The 25350-nt window shown below is 32.4% G+C and overlaps 1 protein-coding gene across 1 annotated transcript in view; it reads left to right on the forward strand.

Annotated features, from left to right (window-relative positions):
- The window catches only part of LOC132742170 (phospholipid-transporting ATPase ID-like), a 40895-nt gene extending 19031 nt beyond the window's left edge, over nt 1–21864 (forward strand). Inside the window, exons 10-26 of the mRNA XM_060730495.1 lie at nt 521–683; nt 1187–1276; nt 2485–2541; nt 4939–5101; nt 5656–5735; nt 6326–6427; nt 7419–7538; nt 8082–8179; nt 8585–8763; nt 9535–9571; nt 10651–10762; nt 11222–11405; nt 12345–12568; nt 13024–13107; nt 15067–15168; nt 16105–16248; nt 17525–21864. Coding sequence (XP_060586478.1) covers nt 521–683; nt 1187–1276; nt 2485–2541; nt 4939–5101; nt 5656–5735; nt 6326–6427; nt 7419–7538; nt 8082–8179; nt 8585–8763; nt 9535–9571; nt 10651–10762; nt 11222–11405; nt 12345–12568; nt 13024–13107; nt 15067–15168; nt 16105–16248; nt 17525–18118 — 2533 coding nt within the window. The 3' untranslated portion in view covers nt 18119–21864. The remainder of the gene's footprint in view (nt 1–520; nt 684–1186; nt 1277–2484; nt 2542–4938; nt 5102–5655; nt 5736–6325; nt 6428–7418; nt 7539–8081; nt 8180–8584; nt 8764–9534; nt 9572–10650; nt 10763–11221; nt 11406–12344; nt 12569–13023; nt 13108–15066; nt 15169–16104; nt 16249–17524) is intronic.
- Nucleotides 21865–25350: the final 3486 nt, after the last annotated feature.

Below are 25350 nucleotides of genomic sequence, written 5' to 3' on the forward strand. Positions count from 1 at the left end.
CGAGATATGAGCAAAAGTATTAAAATTAGCATAAAAACAAATTTTGAACTACTAACAGATTATTGTAAATTGAAAGTAGATTAACTACATGAAAACCATTACAAGAGAGTTACAATTTCATAGAAACTGTTTCTTACTGTTCAGAGACAATTAAAATAATTTTCAATAATTGAACTAAACAGTAATTCGATGACTGTTCAAACTGGTTGATAAATTGAACACTGTTCAAACTGGTTGATAAATTGAACACTGTTCAAACTGGATGATAAATTTGAAAGTTTCAGTCATTCCCAGAGTATCAACAAAAGAAAGAGATGTAAAAATATGCTTTAATATCATAGTGCTTTAATCTGTCTTTTACTGTTTACAAAAAGGCCAAAAAAACAACAAATATCTTTTTATTATTACAAATTAACTGATATACATAAATGTAAAAATGCACCTGAATTCAAGCTAGCATCAAATTAAAGCAAACCTTCATTAATCTGCTAAGTAACACTGTTTTTTCCACAATTTTCAGTGTAGAGATTATTCGAATGGGAAACAGTCTATTGATTAACTGGGACAGTAAGATGTATTACGAAGCAAAAGATGACCCAGCCAAGGCAAGGACAACAGCATTAAACGAAGAGCTTGGTCAAATTGAATATATCTTCTCAGATAAAACAGGGACACTCACACAGGTCTGTATCTTGCCACTTTTCCTTTTTATCATTTAGTTTGAATATTTAATGTAAAGCAATTTAAGAAACAGACACTAACGAGAGTGATTTTAAGCCCCCGTATTTGCATTTTTCGCAAATAATGATGTTACAGTTTTATATAACATTGTCATGTGACAAAAATATATTTAAAATACATGAAGATATTACGAAAACTTTTGAAAAGAAGTTGAGAGTGGCATTTGTTTTTCACTATATTTCCTCATGTAAATTAATATTTACCGATCAATTAGGTTTTTGTAATCCTAATTGTAATCAAAGAAGAATGTGTGGAGCTTATTTTTATATTTACACCTTCATCAATGTCTGCCGGCATTGATTTAAACCTTTAGGAGACAAAAAAAAATTGAGTTGGATTTTAAAAAAATGGATTGACCTATCTGCAAAAATTAGTGCCACATGAAAAATAATGATTTTCCAGTTGATATATCTGGATATTCTATATCCTGAACTTTTTCTTTCAGAACATAATGGAGTTCAGGAAGGCGTCTATCAATGGTAAATCATATGGTGATTATCTTGATGCTAGTGGGACTGCTTTAGAGATTACAGAGGTAATAACATAATAAAAAAATGAGCTGCGTCATGACAAAACCAACATAGTGCGTTTGCGACCAGCATGGATCCAGACCAGCCTGCGCATCCGCGCAGTCTGATCAGGATCCATACTGTTCGCTATCAGTTTCTCTACTTGTTATAGAGTTGGTAAGCGAACAGCATGGATCCTGATCAGACTGCGCGGATGCGCAGGCTGGTCTGGATCCATGCTGGTCGCAAACCCATTATGTTGGTTTTGTTGTGACGCGGCTCAAATATTATGTACTGTATATTATATAATAAACGCTCATCTATGGGTTCGAATCTCCCTCCCCAAGGTATTTTGGATTCTTTCATGTTTGGAAGCTATCCAGCTAGCTTACGGAAAGTCAGTGGTTCTACTCGGATACATGCTTGTGCTTGAAATAATGCACAGAGAAGCACCTGAGGTCTTCCTACACGGGTAAAGTGGTAAAATCATAATACCTTTATTGTGTTGTTTTGATGTAAAACCCACCTGAAAAAAAGCTTAAAAAAAAACGCTCATCTGATAATAAAAGCTCTCCCTTTTATAAATGCACCTTCCCTCTTTTTTGACAAAGAAAAGGAAAACTGAGTTACCAAGGCAATAGCAATAATAGTAATCTTATTTTCGACTCTTGAAACAGTTGTCACATAAAATGTCTCTTTTTATTAACACACTTGAGAACTGTATGCAAACAGAATAAAATGTTCTGGAACAAAATATGAGCCGCGTCACGACAAAACCAACATAATGGGTTTGCGACCAGCATGGATCCAGACCAGCCTGCGCATCCGCGCAGTCTGATCAGGATCCATGCTGTTCGCTATCAGTTTCTCTACTTGTAAATCAGTTGGTAAGCGAACAGCACGGATCCTGATCAGACTGCGCAGATGTGCAGACTGGTCTGGATCCATGCTGGTCGCAAACGCACTATGTTGGTTTTGTCGTGACGTAGCTCAATTATTATGCTGCTATTTTAAGAACGGTTTTAACCATTTAACAATGATTTTGTGCACGTACAATTTAAAACAAACATTATTCTTTCATACAGGTATTTTGGAATTATTAGTCTTCCAAAATTCCAACAAAATTTTGTAAGCTGAAAGCAGCAGAGATATAACTATATACACTTAAAATTTCTTACATGTGGTTGGTATGTAACATGTAGCAATACTTAACTTTTGAATATGTTTTTGTTAGTCGGATGATAGTGTATTTATCGGAGATTCTGATTTAGAACCACGTGCTAGTATCCCAGTAAGTAAACTGTATATTCTTGTTAGTTCATGATGTATTTAACAATATTCTTGTTACTTCATGACAGTCTTTGTATGTTCTTGTTTCTTCATGAAGACATTCTTATAATGTTCTTGTTACTTAATGATGATATTCTTTGTATGTTCTTGTTACTTCATAATGCCATGTTTTATGCGTTCTTGTTACATCATGATGACATTCTTTGTATGTTCTTGTTACTTCATAATGCCATGTTTTATGCGTTCTTGTTACATCATGATTACATTCTTTGTACAGTGGCACCTGTCTAATCCGAACTCGACCAGACCAGAAGAAAAGTTCGGATTAGAAAGGTTTCCGGATTAGAAGTTTTTTTACATGTTTGTTCATGTTATTGGCAAAATAGTTTAAGGAAAGAAAACTGGAATGCATTTGAAATTGCAATATCAATATTTTATTTTTGCAATCTCTTATCGTTCATTAGACACAAGAATTATGTTTATTAAACATGTGAATACAAAAATAAATAAATAAAAATAGATAAATAAGCAAAAATATAATATCCTAAAGGGTAAGTTAATCTAGGATGTTAAACAGAAGACTGAGACATAATTAAATATTCGTACCAGCATTTGTCAATTGTTGTTTACTCTTATCCGATTCAGTGATTATCCGAATTCACTGACAGTTTCCATTACCTAATCCCATGTCATTAAATTTGTTACAAAAGATTAAAAGATATTTCTGTTGCACCATATCTAAATATTTATTGTAGGTTGCGAAAAACAATCAATTAAGCAATTAAAGTAGATATCAAGGCAAGCTAAGTGTAATTTTCACACCTTCGCAGATAATACCTTTCACCCATTAATCAAGAGAAATTACTCTTATCAGTTTGGTGTATGTTTATACCTGCAAGATGTGCGATTTTTTTGTTATTTTAAATGTAGGTGTGACATTTGGCAAAATCTGTTCGGATCCCAGACGTTAATTTTAGAGTAAAATAAGAACAAAAATTGAAAAAACTCGTCCGGAATTCGGAGTAGACAGGTTCCGGATCCGAAAGGTTTTTTACTATTGAAAATAGAACGAAAAAAATCGGGACCGGACACTTCGTTCGGATAAGAAAGGATTCCGGATTAGAAGGGTTCGGATTAGCAAGGCTCCACTGTATGTTCTTGTTACTTCATAATGTCATTCTTTGTATGCGCTTGTTACTTCATGAAGGTCTTTACAATTATTGTCCTTATTACTGTATTACATCCAATTAATAATTTTCTGTACTTTATTATGAGAATGCTATGTGTCTCAAAATAAGATGATATGAATAGGTATTGTCTACAAACAAGCTGATATGAAAAGAAATCTATACACTAACCTTCAACCTTTTCTTTTGCTTTTTGGTCTTTGCTGCTGTGATTGATATTGAATGAATGTGAATTAAAACACAGTTTTATGCCTTTTTATAGAATGAAATAGGCAACAGTGAAAATATGTTTCTTCTTAATTTTATCTTTAACACTTACCATGCGTCAATTACTTTCTGAAGGGATTTCATTAAAAAAAATTTAAATTAACCAACAGCTTAGCATAAAATGAGTAGTGGCTTTATCGTTAAGGGCCAGGGATGCTCGGTTTGAGACCTATCCAGGGTCATGACCATGTGTGCTCATATGGCAACATTACTGGTTAGTTCCAGGAAAAGGACACAGATGCGATAAATATCACGAGCACTCACTGGTTACACATGCAAACTTAAATGAATATGTTTAAATTAAAATTGTCTTTCGGTACTAAATAGTTGTTTTACACTACAAAGTATGAATTAAATTATTTAAACAGCTCAAGGAATACTTTAAAAAAAATTTTTTACTAGTGTTTAACTAACTTAGATGTTGACCTACTTTACATAGGCAGTGTACATGTAAAGTGTTTACCGAGATAGATGCAATGGTTAAATGAATGGTAAATTAAACACTGTTGATGACATATTATGTGAAACAGACTTTAAGAATTTTTCAAAATTGCATTTTCATTGGGCCAAATTTTCAAATTTAAGCATTCTCATTGGATGAAAAAGTAGGGCAAAGTCTAGTGTTCATTTTTCGTCTCTCATTGGTTCAAAATACAGTGGCATACATGTGACTTCAGAATTTTTTTTGTTAATGTCTATTGTCTGTACGTTTAGTGCCATAATGGCTGGATGAATCCTCGTGAAGTTTGAACCACATTCATAACATCCATATTTAAATTGGCTGTATTTATTATTAGAATTAGTAACCATTTAACTTATCTCAAACAAAACATTGATTGGGCAATGTCGCTAGAACCATTTTCACTCATTTTGTTATGGTTTTAGGAAATTACAAAAAAGAAGTTATGCCTGGTGTTTATGATTGAATTATTTTATCGTTTCAGTCAACGCCTAGGTGTGATTTTTCCGAGAATAAATATTATGAGGAAAGTTTTTGTTTCTACGATAGAAGAGTACCTGATGGAATAAAGAGGCAGGATCAACACATGCATGATTTCTTCAAACTTTTAGCGCTATGCCATACAGTGATGCCTGAGGATAAAGATGGTAATATATAATACACACTGTTACATGTTATTTTGGGGCTGTGCTGCTCATGAAAATATTTCATCTGGTGTAATAGGGGCTGTCCGTGGCCAAGTGATTAGGTCCTTGACTTCAAACCACTTACCCCACCTCACCATTGTGGGGTCAAATCTCGACAGGGACTGTGAATTCTTTTACGTGAGGAAGCTATCCAGCTAACTTATGGAACACAGGTTGTTCTACTTAGGGTGCACTGCACGTTCATACCTCAAATAATATCACAGATAAAGGGCACCTGAGGTCTTCCTCTACCAGTAAAGCTGGAAAGTGCCATATAACCTATACTGTATAAAACAGTGTATTGGTTTTGATGTGCAACACCCCAACACACACACACACCCCAAAGAAATAAAAAAAATATTTGTAATATATTTCATTCTAATCTTAATTTAAATCATACTAAATAAATGTACCTATATTTTTAAACCAAACCAAATTTAGAGGAGAAAAATGAAATGTGTTAATTTAAACATACTGTTAGTATATTATTTTCTGAATTTTAATGTATTATTCAGGAAAATTGGAATATCAAGCCCAGTCACCAGATGAGGGAGCCCTTGTAACAGCCGCCAGAAACTTTGGATTTGTCTTCAAGGTATTTTTCTTACATATACTGTAATCTTTTGCTTAAAAGAAAAGGGACTTATTTATTTCAAATTGTCTACAGTTTTAAAGGGTACTCACTTTTTCAAGGCATAAATTCTTTAATAGATTATGATTAATATCTCATCATTGCTGTGCTGCTTAACTCAATAGGGAGAGCATCTGATTAGTAAATCAGTAATTCAGGGGTTGTTGGTTCGATCCTTGGACAAGACGTAATTTCTCAGTGACAGTTGTTCTCAGATATTGTGTCTAATGGTCATATGTACGATTAGTAGTCAGTCGGTCACTTGCAAAGAAATTAGTAATTACTGTTAAATTATTCAGGAAAATTCAGTTGGGTGTATTGTCGCCAAGATATGACCACAAAAAAAATATGTTAAAATTTTCATAAAAAACATTTGTATGATAAGTAGTCAGTCTGTCACTTGCAGAGAAATGAGTAATTACTAGTAAGTTATCCAGGAAAATCCAGTTTGATGTATTGTCCCCCCCAAAAAAATGTGTTAAAATCGTCATAAAAACCAGAAAAACAGACAGTTTCACATAATTAAATTGAATGAACAAGTATTTTCATTTTAGTCAAGAACACCAAACACTATAACGATAGATAACTGTGGGACAGAAGAGACTTATGATCTGCTAGCCATACTTGATTTTGATAACGTCAGGAAAAGAATGTCTGTAAGTGCATAGTATATTGAATTTTGATTGGATGATGAAATTTTAATATGTATATGTGAATTTATTGCATATCAGAGAATGGGAATTTTTTAGTGTTCGCACTTCTGCTGAAAAATGTCTTCTTACAAACCTTTGGATGTAAAACTGAGATGTATACAGTAAACGACGTAGTTCAAATAAGTAAAAAGCTTTTATTAAAGGCATGTTATGCCTCAGAAAAAGCATAGTTTTTAATTCTATAGAAATGTCAAACATTTGTTTAATAATGTTTTGATAAAGAATTAAGAGCATTTAAGATGTATAACAGGTGAAGAAAGTAGCGCTGAATGTGCAGTAATGTGTTGCAAAGGTAGCAAAAAGAAAACAGGGTAGTATTTTAACTTCCATTCTAATTCGCTAAAAGCACTAATTATATCAAATGCCAACAGAGAAAAAGTAGCATAAAAAGCATGTATATGGCAAACAAATATTTTTTTGGATGATGTAATAAGATGCCATCAATTAAAAGGTTTCGAGAAATAAAATTGATAGCATTCGTGAGGCATAATGAGCCTTTAAAAGAGATAAGAGGTAAACATGATCATAGTTAAAGCTGCACGCCTCCATATGAGCAAAAATGTTTCGATAAAATCAAACCTGAGAAAAATGTATATGTACTAAGATTTTAGGAAAAGTATAAAGATTCAAAATTCTAGTAATAATTTACATGTTATGTGCGATTAATGACCAATTTTTCAGTGTTTGTAACTATATTTCTACTGCGTTACTAACACAGTAAGAGCTATTTTTGCATATTTTTGACCTCTTTATGATAATTTACTTGGGTTGTAAGTGCCATTGATAATGAGTAAATTGCATTCTTTTGGTAACTTCACAATATCAAACTGTTAAATACATTTTTAAAATTTTCATAAAAATTGGCATGAATCTGGAGGCGTGCTGCTATAATGTGCAATAAATAAAGGTTATATGATTTATGATGTATATACAGGTGATAGTAAGACGTAATGGTAAGATACAGCTATGGTGTAAAGGTGCTGATTCCGTGATTTATGAGAGACTCGACAAGTCGTGTAGAGAAATGCAGGAATTAACAACACATCATCTTAATGTAAGATTTTATATCATTCACGAGAAACCATCTTTAATTTATAATTTTTAGATTATTTGAGTAAATGATTCTAAGTCTATATATAATACTGCATGTTTGTGACGTTTATTCTCATAGGACATTCATGACGTTTATTTTATTCATATGCACGAGTACAACATTTTCTTTGGCCCCAATTTCTTCGGCAGGGGTGGGGGTAAAAATTTGCTTGTCTTTCTTTAGACTCACAAAGCAGTAGAATAAGGGGGCATTTGTGTTGTACGGACACATTTCAAGTGTTAATTTCAGTTTCATCAAAGGAAGAAGTTTGGTAGTATTATTAATCTGTTGTATCGACTTTTGAAGAATAATATGACTGTATTTAACTGTGTTGATTTTGGTCTGCACTGGTCACATGGGTAGAATCAGTTATCTGCCAGCAGACTATGGGTTAAAATAGATGTTTATGCCTTTATTTATGCAATTCTGTATACTGAAATATTTATTTTAGCGCTTTATTTTGTATGACTTGTAACTAATGTTTTAAAATACGTGTATATTCAGGAATTTGCCCAGGAGGGATTAAGAACTCTATGTTTAGCCGTCAAAGAAATTCCAGACAGTGTATATGCAACATGGGCAGCTAAATATAAGGAGGCTAGGTCAGTTGAAAGTTTTTGTTTCATATGAAATGGTATTTATGGCCTCTTTGACCAGTGTAAAATTCTAATGTACTCTGTAATTATTACACATTTTGATATATATAAAAATTTCCATTTCAATTATTTTGCTTTTAAAAAAAAAACATGTTATTCATGGTGAACTTATTTTCGTGGTTTTCGTGGATAGGTTAATCCAAAAAGTAAAGATCCAACAAAATTTCATTTTGTTTGTTGTAAGATTATTTTGCATCACATTTTTTACATTTTACCTACAGTATAGGAATAATAAACTATCCACAAACCCGTGGTGTAAATGTTCTTTGTGACAAAACCACGAAATTTCATTGCCCACGAAATTATGTGAAATCACAGAAATCTGTAATGTTGAAATATTTGTGGTTTTAGTATAAGTATGGAGAATCGTGAAGACAAGATGAACGAATGCTATGAGGAGATAGAAACTAATCTGATGTTGATTGGTGCAACAGCTATTGAAGATAAGCTCCAAGATGGTGTACCGGATGCTATAGCGAACCTAGCTATGGCTGGTATTAAGATCTGGGTCCTCACTGGAGATAAACAAGGTTGGTGGTCAACAGAAAAAAAATCTTGAGTTTTCTGTATTATAATTTGTAGGACCAATCACATTATGAAATGTTTACTTTTCGCTGACTCTTTAATAAATAAGGAATTAACTTTTAAATTTATAATAAATGTTTGTTAGAATACAATTTTACAGAGCTCACTCATTGCACATGTCCAAAATTGATAGATTTTGGTTTGTATCAAGTTTAGGGTCGTTATAGAAAAAGTATGGGGTTTTGGGGGCGATAGTAAATGATATAAAGCAGATATTGAAATGATAAGTAAAGATGATTGACATAATGAATTTGCACCAGATTGGTCATTGCTTACATTAAGTGTGCTTAGTAACATCAAACTTAATAATATTTTCACATACTGGTAAAGTACATTAGTCCTGAAATCAGTGAATTGAGAAAAAAGTTGGTAAATCATTTCTAAGCCTGAATGAAATTCAACAAGTTTCAAAGATTCTTATTAATGAATATCTCAACCCTTAGTCTGGTGGAGCCAATAGTTGCCACCAATTTAGAACCAGGCCAGCATGCATAATGATAATCCAATGAAAATCAGTGTTATAAACTTTGGCAGATTGTATTTTTTTAATGATTACAAAAACGCCTCCAACATTGGTTAAAACTCGTGTCGTCGGGCTCAAGATAAATGGAAAAGGGGTTTTAATAGTTTGAGGGGGATTTTGTTTTGCGGGTAAAGAAACCCGGGGGGAAAAATTGCTTTGAAAGCTTTTAGTTTGATGTTAAAAATTTAAAAAGGGCCTGAGGAAAACACTGAGCATGTAGATTCTGTTAGGTTAGTTTGTAAGCTCTCAGGGCTTTTTTTTTCTTCAGCTGCTTCCCCAAAGAAAAATTCTTTAAAATCATGCAATTTTCCCTAAAAATTGAATTACCATCAAGTTTTTCCTTCCCCTTTTGCAAATATACTGTGTAATTTCCCCCCAAAATTAAGCCCAACCTGTGAAAAAAGCCATGGCTCTACTTTAAAAAAAAAAATTTGAGAAATTGTCATGACACTCTCCTAAGTGTTGGCAATTGCGTTAAACTGCATTTGTTTACCATTCTGTTCAAATTCATTTCTCAGAAACCATTGAAGGTATTCACCTTAAACATGGTATACAATTATTTCACTTTAAAAATGTGACACTTATGCAAAAGACCCGATAATCCAGCAGATAATTAATGCAAAAATAATAATATTTGCAAAGTTATGCCCTTTTTGTGAAATAGAGATCTATGATTTTGCCCTTAATAAACTTTTTGTAAAGGTCTATTTCTTAGAAGCTAGCAACAATGTTCAATTCAAATATGAAAAACATGTTTGCTATGAAAATTGAGAATGCTGTTTTAAATTGAAAATGCACTTCTAAAGGGCAGAAAGCATGGAAAAACATTTTCGTTGATTTGTTTCACTTGTTAATCTTTGCTTCTTTTATACTTTCTGGCACTGGGATAAGTGAAGGGTGATACTTTGATAGCATAAATTATGTCACTATGCTTGTAACAGTAGAAGTGTCATTTTAAAGATTGACTGACCACTGCTATACTAGCCTTAAGATTTTCTTTACCGACTTTTACAGAAGATTAACTTTGCATAAATTTGTGCAAAGATTTTAGAATAATTGGTTTAAACTTTATTTTTCCTTTGCAAAGTTTCGTGTCATGATGTAGACCTGATAAAAATAAAAAGACAAGTTTCTGAAAGCCAAAAGTTAATTTTGTTTCACACTTGAAGAATGATTCCAAAATCATTGTTTTCATGTTATATGAGTAAATGCCGTAACATTAAATTTATTGATACATTATGCAGTACCCTATAGGTAAGAATGGAGTTATATTTACTCCTAAATTTAACATGTTTTTTTTTCCCCATAGGTTTGCAAATGGTGGAAACCCTACAGGAACAGCTACATTTAACTCGGTTGACGAGACAGTCAGTTTGGAAGGGTCGTCTGATTTTGCTCTAGTCATAAATGGACACAGTCTGGTAAGCTGCGTTTGATTGTTTACTTACTAAATGGGAGGTTGACTTCAAACCACTTGTCCCTCACCGCTGTGGGTTCGAATTCTGACAGGGTCTTTGAATTCTTTCATGTGAAGAAGCTATCCAGCTAGCTTACGGAACATCGGTGGTTCTACTCAGGTGCCCCCTCATGCCTGAAATAATGCAAGAAAGGGCACCTGAGGTCTTCCTCCACCAGTAAAGCTTGAACGTCGCCATATGACCTTTAATGTGTCGCTGTGACGTTAAAGCCAATCAAACAAAGAAACAAACATGGGATGTGGGGCAGCATACTGAGAAAGTGTGGTTTATTTAAAAAGAAAAACATTGTTTATGTGAACTTTCCCATGAATATTTGTGACAATTTTTGTTGTACAAACTTTAATTGATAATGAATTATATTTTTGACCTCTTCACAGTAAGTTTTATATTGTATAATTATAGGCACATTGCTTAAAGCCGGAATTAGAGATGATATTACTGGAGTTAGGCTGTTCCTGTAAGGCGGTGATATGTTGCCGAGTGACACCTCTACAGAAAGCTCTTGTTGTAGACCTTGTTAAGAGGAATAAGAAATCAATCACATTAGCTATAGGAGATGGTGCCAATGATGTTAGCATGATTAAAAGTGAGTTTAATATCATAAAAAATTAGAAGTTTACACCTTAAAGCAGTATCAGGTTAACTCCTCTGAATTTTAATTGAAGTTAACCTGTTATAAGTTATTCTGTTATGAGTTAATCTTTTATGAGTTAACCTGTTATGAGTCAACTTGTTATGAGTGAACCTGTTATGAGTTAACCTGTTATGAGTTAACCAATTAGGAGTTAACCTGTTAGGAGTTAACCTGTTAGGAGTTAACCTGTTATAAGTTAACCTGTTAGGAGTTAACCTATTTCTGCACTGTGGTGACAAAGTATATTAAAAGTATATTGTTTAAAATGGTACTGTGCTCAATTTTGTTGTTGAGATGAGTTCCGTGGCAAATAATTTCGGACATTTGGTTGCCACCGATTCAGAAATCATGTTTGATTAGTTGTCGCTTACTTGCAGAGAAATTGGTAATTACTGGTTAGTAATCCGGGAAAGCAGGTTTTGTAGACTGGCTGCTGAAATGTCACTAAAAATGGTTTGAAATCAGCATTAAAACTAGTGGTTAAAAAAATTAAAAAAAATTTGGCAATTTATGGTGGTGATTAACCAGTATTTGAAAATGATATATGTTTCGAGTAAGATATGAAAATTTGTCGTAAATATTAAAGACTGCCCCTCTCTTTTTTATTTTGAAATTTACACATAATTTCCAAAGAGCATGTACACAAAATTCCATGAGTTATAGTTTATTCATGGGAAATAGGAACATTGAAATGAAACAATTATGGAGAAAAAAAAAGGGTTTTGTTGTTTTTACTTTTACTTGTACACTTACCATTTATACAGTCATCCTGTCAAGTGTCTGGATATTAAGATAAATTTATATATTTACTGTCTCTGGGATGCCTTTCTAAATTGAATATTTTTGTGCAATGTTTAAAAAAGCATGTGTAATATATTTTATAAATTTCAGCGGCACATATTGGCGTAGGAATATCTGGTCAGGAAGGAATGCAGGCTGTTCTATCGAGCGATTATTCCTTCTCTCAATTCCGTTACCTTGAACGGTTGTTACTCGTGCATGGACGCTGGTCGTACCTGCGTATGTGTAAATTTCTCAAGTTCTTCTTCTACAAGAACTTCGCTTTCACCCTTTGTCATTTCTGGTATGCCTTCTTCTGCGGGTTTACTGCTCAGGTGAGTCTTCTATGAATAAACATCGCCAATAGTTCCAGAACTTGTTTACAAATCTGCTTTTTGTGTGTGCAAATTTTGGTACCTCTTCTAATTTAGTTACAACTTAGTTAAGTGTAATGTTGTATGGATTATAACAAGATTCAAACTTTTCTACTACTGTATAATATTTATTGATATTTTAATAGTTATTCTTATGAGCTCAAGTGCAATTGCTATTTATCAAAGAAGCACACGTATAATAACAAGTAAAGGGAAGTAATCCAGTTACAAATATGAAATATTATTTAAATAGTTATCTTTTCTTGAGATCATGATAGTAAGTATAATCCATATGATACTAGGTTATTGTTTAACATTAATTGTAAATATATAAATCATTGAAATTGTTCAACCCTGTGCCTATTATCGCTGGGACAAAAGTAATTTGATAGACAATTTTACTTTTTCTATTTCAGACACTATTTGACCCATATTTTATCTCATTTTACAATGTAATGTACAGTTCATTACCAGTTCTGGCTCTTGGACTGTTTGATCAGGTAAGTTTATCACATATAGGTTATTATAAATGATAATCAATTATCATAATGTATTAATAAAAATATAATAAATGAACCATGTTAAGCATTATTTCTGGCCGATCGTTTTTTATGCCACTGCAGCATCTGCGATGCGGTGGCATATAGCGATTCACCTGTGTGTTTGTTTGTGTGTGTGTTATATAGATTATATAGTGAACTTAAAAAATCTTCTTGTGAAAAACCACTAGTCCAATTTCAACCAAACTTGGCAGGATTGTTCCTTGGGTGAAGGCCTTCCAAAGTTGTTCAAAGAATTTCATTCCATGCAGAATTCTGGTTGCCATGGCAACCAAAAGGAATTATAAGAATAAATTTAAAAAATCTTCTTGTAAAGAACCAAAAGGCCTAGAGCTTAGATATTTTGCATAAGGCATTGTCTGGTAGACCTCTACCAAGATTGTTCAAATTATATCCCTGGGGTCCAAATCGGCCCCGCCCCGGGGGTCATTGATTTTCACTGTATGTACATATAGTAAAAACTTAAAATACCTTCTTGTCTGAAGGTACCAGGCTTAGAGGTTTGATATTTGGTATGTGTTATTATCTATAGGTACTCTACCAAAGTTGTTCAAATTTTGCCTCTAGTGTCAAAATTAGCCCTGCCCCGGGGGTCATAGGTTTTCCTCATATGTATATAGTAAAAACTTAAAAAATCATCTTCTCTAAATTGACAAAGGCTAGAGGTTAGATATTTTGCATGAAACATTGTGTAGTGAACCTCTAGCAAGATTGAATAAATTATAGCCCTGGGGTCAAAATTGGCCCCACCCCCGGGGGTCATTGATTTTCACTATGTACATTTAGTAAAAAATTAAAAAATCTTATTGTCTGAAGGTACAAGGCTTAGAGCTTTGATATTTGGTATATGATATCATCTTTAGGTACTCTACCAAAGTTGTTCAAATTTTACCTCTAGTGTCAAAACTAGCCCTGCCCCGGGGTCATAGGTTTTCCTTACATGTATATAGTAAAAACTTTAAAAAATCACCTTCTGGAATTGACAAAGGCTAGAGGTGAGACATTTTGCAGTAAACATTGTGTAGTGAACCTTTAGCAAGATTATTCAAATTAAAGCCATTGGGTCAAAACAAAAAAAATGTGTTCCTACATTACTATTTTAGTGTTGTATTTATGCGGTGGCATAGCATTTTTTACAAATGCAATCTTGTTTTTTACTCAGAATTGTTTTTTTACCCTGTAGCTTGAGAGAAGAACTAGAACCATAGAAAACTGATAACTTAGGTCCCCAATAAAAGTCATGTACCTAGTAGTGTTATGTCTTAACAGTTTAGGACATTTATTTTCTGAATTTAGAATTCAATTTATAGTAAAGTGTTGCATAAGTGAATATATTTAGTAAAGTGTTACATTGGTGAACATTTTCAGTAAAGTGTTACATTGGTGAACATTTTCAGTATAGTGTTACATTGGTGAATATTTTCAGTATGTTCTTAAATAGGTGAATATTTTCAGTATAGTGTTACATTGGTGAATATTTTCAGTATAGTGTTACATTGGTGAATATTTTCAGTATAGTGTTACATTGGTGAATATTTTCAGTGTAGCGTTACATTGGTGAATATTTTCAGTGTAGCGTTACATTGGTGAATATTTTCAGTGTAGTGTTACATTGGTGAATATTTTCAGTATAGCGTTACATTGGTGAATATTTTCAGTATAGTGTTACATTGGTGAACATTTTCAGTATAGCGTTACATTGGTGAACATTTTCAGTATAGCGTTAAATTGGTGAATATTTTCAGTATAGCATTTTCAGTATAGCGTTACATTGATGAATATTTTCAGTATAGCGTTACATTGGTGAATATTTTCAGTAAAGTGTTACATTGGTGAATACTTTCAGTATAGCGTTACATTAGTGAATATTTTCAGTAAAACATTGGTGGATATTTTCAGGATGTGAACGATTATTACTCCTTGCGTTTTCCGAAACTTTATCATCCTGGCCTAGTGAATCTGCTGTTTAACAAGAAAGTGTTTGCCCTCAGTGTCATTGAGGTATGTTTCATACTAATCTTACTTTTTAAAACTGTTTATTAATATCATTATTTATACCGTACCATATTGGTAATGTAAGGAACTTGCATGCCATACCATATTGGTTATGTATTTGCATACCATACCATATTGGTTATGTACTTAGTATACCAAACCATATTGGTAATGTAAGGACCTTGCATGCCATACCATATTGGTTATGTATTTGCATACCATACCATATTGGTTATGTATTTAGTATACCAAACCATATTGGTAATGTAAGGACCTTGCATGCCATACCATATTGGTTATGTATTTGCATGCCATACCATGTTGGTTATATATTTGCATACCATACCATATTGGTTATGTATTTGCATACCATACCATATTGGTTATGTATTTGCATACAAAACCATATTGGTTATGTATTTGCATACCATACCATATTGGTTATGTAAGGAACTTGCAAACCATACCATATTGGTAATGTAATGAACTTGCATGCCATACCATATTGGTTATGTAATGAACTTGCATACCATACCATATTGGTTATGTAATGAACTTGCGTGCCGTACCATATTGGTTATGTAAGGAACTTGCATACCATACCATATTGGTTATGTAATGAACTTGCATACCATACCATATTGGTTATGTAATGAACTTGCATACCATACCATATTGGTTATGTACTTACATACCATTCCACTCCGGTTATTTACTTGCATACCATACCATATTGGTTATGTAAGAAACTTGCATACCATACGATGTTGGTTATGAATAAACATACCATGTCATATTTGTTATGTACATGTACTTACATTGCATATCATACTTACTTTCACACTGTATGCTTCTGTATTTCCTCATTGTCATTCATTAATGATACTCTGCAGGCTATTTTACACAAGATGAAAATTACATGTACTTTGCACACTGTTTCAGGGGGTCCTATCATCTATAGTATTGTTTTTTATACCATACGGGGCCTTATTGGAGGAAGTTACACCATGGGGCAAGGACCAAGCTGACATACAGTCCTTTGGTGTTGTTGTCGCTAGTACACTTGTTGTTGCTGTTAATTTAAGGGTAAGATTTTTCCTTCCGTTAATTTTTTTTCTCAGATAAAAGAGATAGATTTGTTCACTTGGTGTATGAGCACAACCATGTTCTTTGCATTGTTGTAAAAGGTGGCAGTGAACAAAATCATAACAGGTTTTTGCACTTGCCTAAAGTTCAGGTTTTATTATACTTTTGAAAACACTCTTATTTTATATAAAACCATCTAAATAATGGTAAATACAGCTTTTTCTGACATTATGAACTTGAAAGGTCTGTGGTTCTACTCATCAGCTGTCTACCTGTGCCTTTATAATACATGAAGGAACACCTGGAGGGGCGTCAGAGACCGAGTGGTTAAGGTCATTGACTTCAAACCACTCACCACTGCTGATTCACAATAGAGACTGTGGATTCTTTCTTGTGAAGAAGCTATCCAGCTAGCTTATGGAATGTCGGTGGTTATACTACAGTGCCTGAAATAATGCACAGAAGGGGACCTGAGGTCTTCCTCCTCCAGTAAAGCTGGAACATCGCCTTATGAACAATATTGTTTTGGGTGATGTAAAACCCACCCCCCAAAAAAGGAACACTTTCAGTTTTCCTCTACAATTAAAGCTGGAAAGATGATATGAGCCGCGTTGTGACAAAACCAACATAGTGTGTTTGCGACCAGCATGGATCCAGACCAGCCTGCGCAGTCCGATCAGGATCCATGCTGTTCACTATCAGTTTCTCTACTTGTAATAGAGTTGGTAAGCGAACAGCATGGATCCTGATCAGACTGCGTGGATGCGCAGGCTGGTCTGGATCCATGCTGGTCGCAAACGCACTATGTTGTTTTGTCATGACGCGGCTCATATATAATAACTGGAACAGTGTTAGTATGACTTAAAAAACCTAATGAAAAAAAAGTATGACTTATAGAACATGTCAAGATTTAGCTAGTAAATAAATCAAGTAATATTACATGCATATTTTTTGATAGAAAAGATTGTTACAATTTATTTTGGACAATATATAGTGAAATTTCAACTCATAGATATGTGGATGTTATTTTTTAAGAGAACATTTTACCAAGTCATTATTAAATAATAATTCTGTTAAAAGGTATTAGACGCATAAATGTATTTGTTGGTATATACATGTGTATAAGATGTGTATAGTCAGATAAAAAAACAATTTGAATATGATATTTTTTTCTAAAATTTTATGTAATTTTCAATTTGTTTGCAAAAGTGAATGTATAGAATGTCTGATCCTGTTTTACCTTTTTTTTGAAATTCTGTTTTTATTCCATTTTCAGTGTGCCTTAGATACTTCCTATTGGACAGGGTTCAACCATTTTGTGATATGGGGGAGCATTATTTACTACTTTTGTTTCATCTTGGCAATGTATGCATCTGTTTTCAATTACACATATCAGGGAGCAGCTTTTGCCGTGTTTTCATCGGCGAACTTTTGGTTGACATTGATTTTAACAAATGTGATATTATTAGTTCCTGTGGTGGCATACCGATTCTATATGACAAACATTAATGCTTCACTCACAGACAGGGTACGTATGAAACAACGACTTACCAAGTCCAAGTCTCGGTCGAGAGACTTACATATCAGAAGAACGTCAACATTCCGTCGCAGCGCCAGATCTATGCGATCCGGTTATGCATTCGCCCATCAGCAAGGTTTTGCCGAGCTTATTACTAGTGGTACAAATATGAGGGATAGAGCATCTTCTGTGCAACTGAAAAGTCCAGTGACTTTGACGAATGTTAAAAAATTCGACGGACATAGTGCTCATTCATCGAAACCGACAAACGGTGTAACAGCTCCCGCGACACATCCCAATTCACTGGAATCGTACGACAAAGGGAAAGTATTATACTCTGATAAATTGTGATGTTCTAAAGCTCATGATTAAATTTTTATACATGAATATATATGTATATATATGCATGAACTATGTATGTATATATAGTTAAAAAAATAGATAAATATTTTGTATATCTATTCATCAGTCTTATTTTAGGGATTTAAAATTTTAGTTTTCTCGTTTTATTGTCTTATGTTTGTTTTTAAAATGTCTTCTACTGTTACGATTTTAGGAATATTTGATTTAAGTGTGACACATAATGTTTTTAAATTGATTGTCAATGACTGTTTGCCAATATATTTTTTTCCCAACTCTTACCTTTATAATGTGGAATTGTTCACATTTGGGTCTAAAGAATTTCTAGTAATTCCTTAAACAGAATCCTCCTATGAAATACTGCTAATTACCAAATTTTACTTAGATAATAATGTTTTCATATTTCATAACCTAATTATGGACTTTATAAGATTTGAACTGTATATTATTTTGTTATGTTGTGAAATGACTATCTTTGCAAATAACAATACCCTTGCTTTATTACAAAATGACATCCATGGCATAATAATACCATAAAATGTACTCTTTTTTTTGTATTCACATTCCATTTTCCGTACACATTCTATATCACAGCATTAATAATATTTAGTGTAATGAACAAAAGTATCCTCGTATCACAGCATGACCCTCGTAAGCCACATTATCTACATTTACCACAATTTATGCTTGCTTTTTACCACAATACCTGTATTATTACCAAAATGGCCCTCAGTTAAACATACATCATTCATTTTATAAGATATATTTCATTTACTAATTACCACATGAAATGCAATTTTCCGAATGAACCTCAATTTAACAGATTAACCATCCCCTGCCCTCACTCCTCCCTTCCCCATTAATATGACACACATTTGACACTAATTCCATCAATTATTATTCAACATTAGCTTGTTTCACTGAACTGTTCTTTATACCGCACAACCTACATTTTACCACATAACCCCTCCAATTAAAATGCATCACTGTAGTACATCATTCACTTACTAATATCACCCTCATTTCACCTCATTTGCCACTGTACACCTTCTTGTATAGATATTGTTAACAATGCACCTTATTATGTTCACCGTCATATCCAGAGATATTTGTGACATAAAAGAAATTGATAATCTCTTTGATTTCACCTAAAATACAGCTAGCATCTGGCTCCAAACTATGTTTATTGAATATTCAGTATCAAACTGTCCTCCAATTCTTGCTCAACTGTAACGCTATGCTCTATTTTCAAAGTACCAAGTCCTCCCAAAGTTAAACCTATAAACTGATAAACCAATGTATACAAAAGTCTTTATACTAGCCAGTGATAATAGCGACAAATAAATTGATAAAAATATTTTTGCAATGCAGGAAGCAGAAGTAAATCAGACTAGAACTTGGGTGTTCTGACGGGACATGGAAGATAAAAAACTTTGTATCCGATCTCCAAAAGTTAAGACCTTAAAATGGTGAGGATTAGATGGTTATCTTTCTTAACACCTGGATTTGTTACATATGTATACCACATAAAACCATCGATTCCAACGGTTTGATACCTTTACTTAAACTGCATTTGACTAGCAATAAAAAACAACAGACTACAAATGACTCGATAAAGTGACTATTAGTTTGTGGCCTCAGCAGATGAACAGATAAATAAATTTGATTATCATATCTTTCCTTTTTGTAAGCTTAACGTTATAATAGTATTATTTATGTATTTTAAAGAGTATAAAGCTATATGTTATGAATTATTTTTGTAAAAAAATTAGAAATGGTAAAATAACGAAGTTTCTGTATTAATCTTACGGTTAATTCTTGAATTAATTATATCTTAGAATGCCTGTGATGCATCTGGCTTTTGTCAGCCTTGTTAGTCTTATGGGATGGCTTTTGTTTGAACTGTCATTTTCATGGGAGGGCTTTTGTCCGTCCTGTCATTTTGGACGGGAGGGCTTTTTTCTTTGAGGGCTTTTGTCCCCTACACTCTTCACACACACATGAATATTGCAAGTAAATAGAATGAAAATTCATGAACAAAATTGTATGCTGTTGTTATTTAAGTTGATTTTTAACTGTTTAGCATGGCTTTATTCATGTGCCTATCACTCTTTAGGAAATACACAAACATATTTCCTTCATGCAGATTTTTTGCAAGAATTATTTTTCAAAATTTTAAGCAATGATTATGTACACTTCCGGCAGCAAGATCTTTATCTGTATATAGCTTTATACACTTTATAAACTTTATTCACCATCACTAAATTTGCACACAATTTGTAACAAATACTAATTTAGGTATGCTTGATTTGTCACACAATTTTCAAATTCACTTTTAGATTGTGAAAACAGCATGCTGTTTGTAGTGCTTCTTATCTTTAAACATTTTGTCACCAGGTTGAACATGTTAAGTGATTTTAAATTACAAAAAATGTAGTCATAAACCTAATTGATGCTTTTCATGTGACTTAAAGTTTGCTTAAATATATATATTTACAAAATCAGTCAGAAACCTGAAAGAAACTTGATAGATAGAAATATAGTGATAAATACACTAATTTGTAAAAATTTTAGTTACATTTTGTGCCATTGGATTGTTAATACTTTTTAAGTGACATAATGCTCTTTTTTCACTGTCTTGTTAAACCAAAATACTTACATATTTCAAAAGATTGACTATTATAATGGTCATTGACTAATTATTGATTATGAGTAACAGGAAAAAAAATAAAACTGAAAATAAATCTTTCTTGTAATTGGCAAGATGTAAAACTACATATTTTGAAATTTGCCGGAATAGTCAACTACTCCTCCCCCCACCCCTTCTGGATCCATGCATGGTTTGATCAGATAAATTGGAAAGTATTTATAGATGCATTTCATATTGTGACTAAAGCTTAAAAGTTGTAGGTGTCATAATATAGAGGGATGAAATATTCTGCAATATTTTTACGTTTGTATAATGTTTTAGACATATATGCTCTTAGTAATGTGTCACAAGAAAGAATGAACATTTTGTTAATTTGGGGTGAAGCAAAATTTAACTTATGACTTACCTTTTGTTGGAGTTTAAATGAAATGGCAAATCATTGCAACTTCTTTTATTAGATATATTTATACATACATTATATATAATTATGTGTGTGTGTTTTTATTGATATACATGTATATATGCTTATTTTTATCATGACATCTATTCTGTTGCTGTTTTGAAGTACTATGTTTAAAAAAAACTTGTTTTCCATTTTATCTTAGCTGTAATATTTTATTTAAATGTTTGTGCTGTATATTTCAAAATAAGCTGTATATTTTTGTAAAAGTTTAATTGAAAGAATGCAAAATTATCGTATTAATTCTTCTGAACGCACATAACTTTATTACGATAAAGTTGCGAGTAGCACCCGTTTTCTGGTCTTTGCATGATTGTATTTATTGGGCGTTCAGTAGAATTAATACGTTATGTTACTGTATGTAAATTTTGACTTAAATCATACCATTTTTACCTCTCTTCACACAGTCATGTGATTGATGTGAAATAGACGTTTTATATCTGTGATGAAGAATAAAATGAGGTTCCCTACACAGTACTGTTATCATTTGTTTAATAATATCAGTGTGGTTAATGAAATGAAATTGTTAAGTGCCTCAGAAACAAATTAATTTTCCATGCTTTAGACATGGCAAACGTGAGTAAACAGCCTATATAATGGTTTTAGAGCATGTTTTTTTGTTTATCACCTAGATGTGAAATTATTTTTGATAAAAGTAGTAAGATGTAAGCAAAGTAGTATTTTGACTTCCGAAAAAAATACCTAATCACTATAACTATACTAAATACCAAAAAAAGTAACTGAAGCAAATATGTTACAGCTAATTAGCAAATGAGTAACTATTTGGTGACTTTAACAGGACACAATCAGAAATAAAAATTAAAGTAGTTCTTGGGCATAATGGGCCTTTATTTAATGGAACTATAACAGGTCTTGAAATGTAGTGATTTATTGTAACTCCTGTTCAGTGATGGTGAGCCCGCTATTTCAAGGATACATGATCAAATTTATATTAGTTGTGCTGTAGCTTTTGGTCTCCTGGAAAGTTTCTGAAGGATTTTTATGTCAATTTTTTTTTTTTATTTTTTTTTATTGTACCATTTAAGCGTGATAATGATCTCTTTTGTCCAGTTCAACTGCTGTTGTCATAAATATCCAACATCTCGATGGATTGGTGCGAAATGAACGTAACTCATTCATTATATAATATGAGTTACAGCTGTTTTGCACCAACCCCTTGTTTCAACATTAATCCTTAACCTTCTTAACTTTTGCAATGAATTTGCCCAACTTTAAATTTAAAGTTGGCCATTTGAATTTAATTATTGTGAATTTAGTTTTGAAATATGAGCTGTGTCATGACAAAACCAACCTAGTGCGTTTGCGACCAGCATGGATCCAAACCAGCCTGCGCATCTGCGCAGTCTGATCAGCATCCATGCTGTTCACTATCAGTTTCTCTAGTTGTAATAGGGTTGGTAAGCGAACAGCATGGATCCTGATCAGACTGCCCGGATGCACAGGCTGGTCTTGATCCATGCTGGTCGCAAATGCACTATGTTGGTTTTGTCGTGACGTGGCTTGTATACAAAATTGATCAACTAACGAAATAAAGCTTGTACAAATTGATCAACTAACGAAATAAAGCTTGTACAGTAGGCTGGCCTGGCTGTATAGAATTGGCAAAGTTAATCACTTTTCGCTTGGTAGGTTAAGTGTTATTATCAAACATTTTATTTCTATCTGTCCATTAGAAAAAAAAAAGTAAACAAATAACCTGTTTTGTAACATTAGACACTGATAATTTAAACTAACACAATAATCCATCCCATCTTTAGAACCCAATAGTAAATTTTTGTATCTTGTGCACAACTTATGTTTTTATAATGTAGCCATTTCAGTCCTAACCTGCTGAATTTCCATAATGGATCCATCCATGTTTTATTTTGGGACAGTCCATTATCAATTTTAGAGTGTTATTGAAAAAAACAAAATGTTAGTTAATAATAAGAATTTTTTAAGAAAGCAATGTTTTATTGTCCTATCTTAATATAGTATTATATTTTGAACATCAGATGCCATTTTATTATCATAATTTACAAAATCACTGTGTAGTTTAGTTAATTTATATATAAATAAATCTTTATTCTGCTTTTTTCTTTTTATTATGCTAACTTGGCTTAGAATTTTACAATGAAGTTAAATATCTTTGAATTTAGTTAAATGCTTAGTTAATGCTCTCCATATTTGTTATGGTTTTCTTCAGTTTAACTTGATTATAATCGCTATTCAGAAACATATCTTGGCTATTGAAACTTGATTTCTTTCTTAATATTGTTGATTTCAATGTATAGTCTGTATTGCAGATATTTTTCCCTTACTTTAAGCAATGTGCTATCTTTTAAGCAGCATTTTAATTTTGTTATTATGTTATCATATCAACACAATTTTTATGTATTTTGAAATTTTATGCCCCAGTTTTATTTTCGAAAGATTTTCTGTCACATTGTTTTGTCCTATCTTTCTGTCCTTTTGTCCGTCTGTATGGACGTTGACAGCTTTAAACTTGCTCTCCACATTTTCATAAGATACAATCTACATGTACCTGGGCACAACAAACATTTGACGAGACTTTTATTTAAACTATTTGGCCCCAAATGACCTTTACATAAAAGATTACAATTTACAAATTCAAGATGTTTATCAGCAATTTTTAATGAACAAATTTTGTATGTATGTATCTATCTATCTTCCATTAATGTCGAACCTCTTCATGGGGACGTAGATTTCAGAGACACCTATGAGATACAAGGGAATCCGGGAACCAGTTCCTAGCTCATAATGAATAGACCAATTGGTTCTTTTACATGCCCAGTGTATAGCACTGATACTTAAGTTTGGCTTAAGTTTGATTTTAAGTTTGGCCTTTCAACGAATATCTGGCTTAAAATATATATAATTTTTTCACATTATTTGATATAAGAGTGTCCTCTTATATTTGATTTTTTTAAATTAAAATTGCCTTAAGAAATTTGATGTTATAAAGCTCCTTAATTTTCTACTGTTTTTTTATATGGCCTATACTGATTATTAATCAACCTTTATCATTTTTTTATCATTAAAGGCACTCCATGACTCTGAAATGAATCAGATTTTCTTTTTGTATAAAGGGCAACATTTGTTTTATTATCTTGTAATAATGGCTTTAGAATATGAGCGATACTTTCCATTTGAGAAGTAACATTGAATATGAAATATTTTGTGATAAAGATAGAAAAATGTAGTAGTATTTTGACTTCAGAACGAAACAGTAATTGACTTATAATGTATTTATTGCCCAAATGCAAAAGAAGCAAAAGATAGCTTTGGTATTTGGCCAATGAATAACTTTTAGTTAATTTAACTAAAACAGGACGACAAAAAATCTTTGATAAGTAAAAATGACTTAATGGGCTTATAACATTATTATTGTTTGTGATTTTACTGAAAGTACTACGTTCAATATTTACTTAATAATAATAAGCACATAAAAATAACAATTTTCCTCATTTTGTGAAATAAATGAAAATAGGACACTTAAAGCCGCAGCTCTGTCTCATCGTTTACATATGAGTATCCCCCTTAGATTATCGTTTTGTAAGTTTCATTTCATAAGATTGTATGTTAGTCACTGAAATATTGTATTTTTCTATATTATATCATTTAGAAGTGCAGATAACTCTGTGTTCATTACAAATGTTCTGTTATTATAAGATGAGTTATTATTATACTTATAAATAAAAACATCTTAATCTTTTATAATTTCGTTTATTGTTATTCTTATAAACTGTGTTATTTAGATGAGAGGACTCTTTAATTATAAAGGTCGATTGCATCGATTCACTAGAAGACTCATTTTATATTATTACCAAGAGTAAATACGTAAAAAAGTCTTCGTGAAGCCTAACAATTTTTGGCAAGGTATATACATGGCACTAATTAAAAAACAACAACCCTCCCCACAACTTTCCAAAAAACCCTCGTTACCTGACCATCATGTATACGCTTCATTGATTATAAATATTGATAATTTTATATCTTATTAGGTTAACAACGTCATATGATTAATAATCGTTTAAATAGACCTCGTACCTATTAAACAATCCTGATTCTATGTACACAAATAGCATGATT

This window comes from Ruditapes philippinarum, unplaced genomic scaffold, assembly GCF_026571515.1.
Source record: "Ruditapes philippinarum isolate M1 unplaced genomic scaffold, ASM2657151v2 ctg209_1_1_1_1, whole genome shotgun sequence".
In the NCBI taxonomy this organism is placed as follows: domain Eukaryota; kingdom Metazoa; phylum Mollusca; class Bivalvia; order Venerida; family Veneridae; genus Ruditapes; species Ruditapes philippinarum.